Source organism: Papaver somniferum, unplaced genomic scaffold (genome assembly GCF_003573695.1).
Source record: "Papaver somniferum cultivar HN1 unplaced genomic scaffold, ASM357369v1 unplaced-scaffold_10, whole genome shotgun sequence".
NCBI lineage: Eukaryota > Viridiplantae > Streptophyta > Magnoliopsida > Ranunculales > Papaveraceae > Papaver > Papaver somniferum.
Genome location: NW_020618825.1, coordinates 14,053,802 through 14,057,844, shown reverse-complemented (window position 1 = coordinate 14,057,844; position 4,043 = coordinate 14,053,802). Strand labels below are relative to the sequence as shown.

At 39.1% G+C, this 4,043-nt stretch overlaps 1 protein-coding gene across 1 annotated transcript; it reads right to left on the bottom strand.

The window, feature by feature from the left end:
- Positions 1-734: 734 nt before the first annotated feature.
- Positions 735-2,433, bottom strand: LOC113326391 (uncharacterized transmembrane protein DDB_G0289901-like). Its single transcript, XM_026574129.1, has 4 exons — positions 2,276-2,433; positions 1,556-1,602; positions 1,089-1,442; positions 735-982 (listed from the first exon to the last, which is right to left on the bottom strand). Exons 1-4 carry the CDS (start codon positions 2,431-2,433, stop codon positions 735-737), a joined length of 807 nt encoding a protein of 268 aa, XP_026429914.1.
- Between the last annotated feature and the right edge of the window lie 1,610 nt (positions 2,434-4,043).

Here is a 4,043-nt window from a genome sequence, read left to right as displayed (position 1 = left end):
TGGTACACCACCACTACTTCGTTCTTCTCCCTTCTTTGGATAGCATCGCACAAAATTTTGACAAAGAGATAAGTCTTCATCCAAATTAAAGTCGGGTTTATCCTTTGATTACATTGCATTGAGTTATTAGGAGTTTTTCTAGAGCTTGTAGGTGTGATTTTGATTTGGAATGGGCGGTTATATGGAGAACAAGTTATTTCAAGTTTAACTAGGTGGTTGAACAACTAGAACCTTCTATAGATTAGTCTTCATACGGATCTATTTTTCAAAATTCAAAAAGCTAGCCGATTTGAAGTGGTACAAGTGAAATTATAGCGAATTACGGCTGGCAAATGCTAGGTATACCAAGCCGTAATTCTGTTTCCCTGCAGAGTTGGTGGTCTGTCAGAGTTACAGTTGGGATTCCCGGCCGAAATTCTGATTTTTTAACTTAGGCAGAATAATGGATGGGATTCCTGTCCGTGAACAACATTACGGCTTGGATATGTAGTCGTTTCTAGGAGCCTTTTTTTGGTGGGTTTATCAGAGTACTAAACGGCTAGGAATGTCCCAACCGTAACCAACCACGGATGGGTTTCCTAACCATGTGGAGTTTAACGGCAAGAAATTGTCTAGGTCGACCAAGACTTAAATATATTTACGGATATAATTCCCTACCGTGATTCCAACACGGGTTGGATATCTAGACGTAAACATAAGTCATTGTAGTTCAGGAAATTCAGACCAAAAAACGGCTAGGTGTTTCCCAACCGTGAACCTCTTACGGACGGGTTTCCTCCACCACGTCCACCTCGAGCACTTGTTTCACCTCGACCTTTTCCACCACGAGCAGCACTTGTTCCAGCATGACCTCCCTTTGTTCCTCCTTTTTTTTCCGCCTTTAGCACTTGTTCCTCCTTTAACACTTGTTCCTCCTTTTTTACCGCCTCTCCCTTGCTTTGATGGAGCTTGTTGACGGGGCGGAGTATCCGAGTCGTCGTCGCTAGAAAACAACATATATTAGGTTTGATTTATTACCTTTGCGGCACAGAGTCTAGCAGCCCATGAAGACTCGTAACCCATCAAGAAGGAATGATCTCTTGGCTCACCCCAAGGTCTCCCATTACCCTTCTTAGGTATAAACTCCATGGCATCATTGATTTCTCTTGCAGTTTCCTTTGGTGGATACTTCTTTTTTCCATCCTTCTTGTCCTCCTCAATCACTGCTTTACCTTTATCAATAGCAGAACCATTAGAAGTGCCATCTTCAGTAATACCAAGTACACCTTGATTTCCTCCACCTTGATTTCCTCCAGTAACAACAACATCATCATTTCCTCCACCTTCATTTCCTCCAGTAACAACAGGACCATCATTTCCTCCACCTTCATTTGTTCCAGAAACAACTTCACCTTGATTTCCTCGACCTTCATTTCCTACAGTCTCACCTCCACCTTCATTTCCTCCAGTAAAAAAACACCATCATTTCCTCCAGTAATAGCAAGTACACCTTCACTTGTATTCCTTGCATTTGCATCCAATGGTTTTCTGTGACAGAGTTGCGGAGTCGGCTAACTATAAGGTGTTACTTCTACTGATCTTCTTTTCCTCTTTTCTTCTTTTCTGTTTAAAGACAAACCATACCAAAATGCAAAAGAAGATAAGTCACAACGGCTAAGATGTGTACAAAGTTCCAGACGAAAACAGAATTACGGATGGGATAATTATCAAAATTCCAAGACGTAAATAAAAAACGTCTAGGATAAATAGAAAATCCCAGCTGCAAATATAATAACGGCTGGGATTTTTTTCTTTTCATTGTTTTCTCATATTACGGATACGAAGACCTAGCCGCCTAATAAAATAAGCTAGGAAACTATTATTTACGGTTTGGAAAACCAATTACGGACAACAAAACCTAGACGTTACCACTACCGCTGAAACATGCATTCGAACTCAGAGACATATACGGCTAGGAAAGTCTCAGCCGTGATTCAGTCTTTGTGGATGGGAATAATTTATCTCGCACGCATCGACCATAATTACGGTAGGGTATTTAACAATTTCCTATCCGTGAAAATTAAAACAGCTGGGAGTTCTTATATCTCCCAACCATGTTACAATTAAACGGTTGGGTATTCAACATATCCCAACCGTGATACATATTTACAGCTAGGAATCAAAGAACTCCCAGCCGTAATCAAATTCTGAAACTGTTTTTCAGACCTAAAATCTTCGAAACCAACTGAAAGATCGAGAAAGAGCTTAAATAAACAGTGGGTATCTCGATTCATACCTTATTGCTGTCATCTCAGGAGTCTGGGAGGCTGGTCCATCTCCTTCATTCAATTCCTCTTCATCTTCACTTACCACTTCATTAGTTGAAGTTGGTTTCTCTGCTTCAATAGGAGTTTGATTAGACGAAGAATGACCTAATTTTTCCTTTGCTTTCATGCTTTTATACAATGAGTTTAATCGACGACGTAATTTTTTTGAATCGACGATTAATCGTTTCAAACGAAGAATGATAGATGAAGAAGAATGAAAACAGAAAGGGGGGAGTAAGGGAAGAAGAAGAAGGAGGAGGAAAAGAGAGAGGTGGTGGTGGGACGGTTTCTTTTTCTTTTAATGATTTTGATTTTCAGTTTTTTTTTAATTTAATGATTTTTTTTTAATTAGATTAATCAGTTAATGAAAGGGTAGAAGTGTCATAAGTAAAAATTATTGAGGGTGTTTTTGAACTTTTACAAAAATCTGATCTCTCCTATACCACTTAGTCTCCACATACCCTTTCAAGCCCCCAAAGTCTCACCCCCTCAAAGCCCTAATAATAAAGTTCTTTTCTAGTTGGTAAGTTTGGTAATTTTCTAAAATTGCATTTCTTTTTTTCTTTTTCCTCTAAAGCATGAGAGAGGTTTTTATGAGATCCCAAAACTCTTGACATTCGATCTTTGTCGACAAAAATGATAGTTAGGTTTCCGGCCAGCCGATAATAATTATCTAAATAATTGTCTTTCATCTAAAAATAAATAAGGTGACTAAAGCATATTTTAGCTAGAACCCCAAATGTCTCAATAATGGACACGGACAGTGGTTAAAGGAGTACGTATGCTATACAACATTTAAGAACGAATCATGATCCATGGAAAACAAAGATTACTAGAAGAAGCTACTCTTGTCATTAAATTGTCTGCTTTTAAACTCGATAGAACGGCAAGTGCATATCCAGAACGAAGTGCATGTACGGATGTGCCACTTGCCTTTCCTAAAGATAAAATCATAACCCGTTCATGGAACTCTTACTTAACCAACTCAAGTAAAGTAGAAATTTTCTTTAGGGATACTCATTTTATCTTCTGATAATTTAGGGATACTCGGTCGGAACGCCCCAATAGGGAAATGAGGCTGTTGAATGATAATCAGCTTCATCAGTGCACAAATAACTGCTGCGCTCTGAAATCTTCGTGTTTGAGTTACTTGTTCGTCCATACTCTACATTATTTGAGCATTGAACAGCAACATAATCATATTCGTTGACAACGTTACGCCCAACTTGCAGTAGCGACCCATGTTCAACGTTTGCTGTAGAATCTCTGATACACAGGCGACCTTCAAGCTTGTCCTTCAGTTCCATAACCTTAATGCATATACATGTAATACATACCTGTTAATAGTCATATATATACACATACATAAGTTCCGTGTTCATATCTGTATCTATAGCTAAACTAACCTCTTGATGAAGATGTTGGTTTTCCCTCGTGACTATCTCGTAATCCTGCTTTCCTTTAAGCTTAGCGCGCCGGTTTTGAAACCATGTCGCAACTTGACGAGGATGAAGTCCTAGTTCCATAGACAACTTCATTTTCCTTTCAGGTTCCAACTTCACTCTATTCTTTCTTAGCTCCATTGTTCTACTAGACGGCTGTTGTTGCTCCAGCTCTATATCCTCCTGGAAACTCCTCTCCAACACCTTTACTTGTTCAGCCGTCAACTTTGTCTTCTTTCTAGTCATATCCACTTGGTTGTTAGCGATGTTTACTTCATGAACTCCACCATTTTCA

Bases quoted from the DNA above. Each gene is read 5' to 3' on its own strand.
- LOC113326391 (XM_026574129.1), bottom strand. From the start codon at position 2,433: ATGAAAGCAAAGGAAAAATTAGGTCATTCTTCGTCTAATCAAACTCCT. The intron at 1,443-1,555 runs GTTAGCCGACTC...TTTTTACTGGAG, and splicing joins AGTAGAAGTAACACCTTATA to GAAATGAAGGTGGAGGTGAG. The intron at 983-1,088 runs GTGAGCCAAGAG...GTTGTTTTCTAG, and splicing joins GGGTAATGGGAGACCTTGGG to CGACGACGACTCGGATACTC.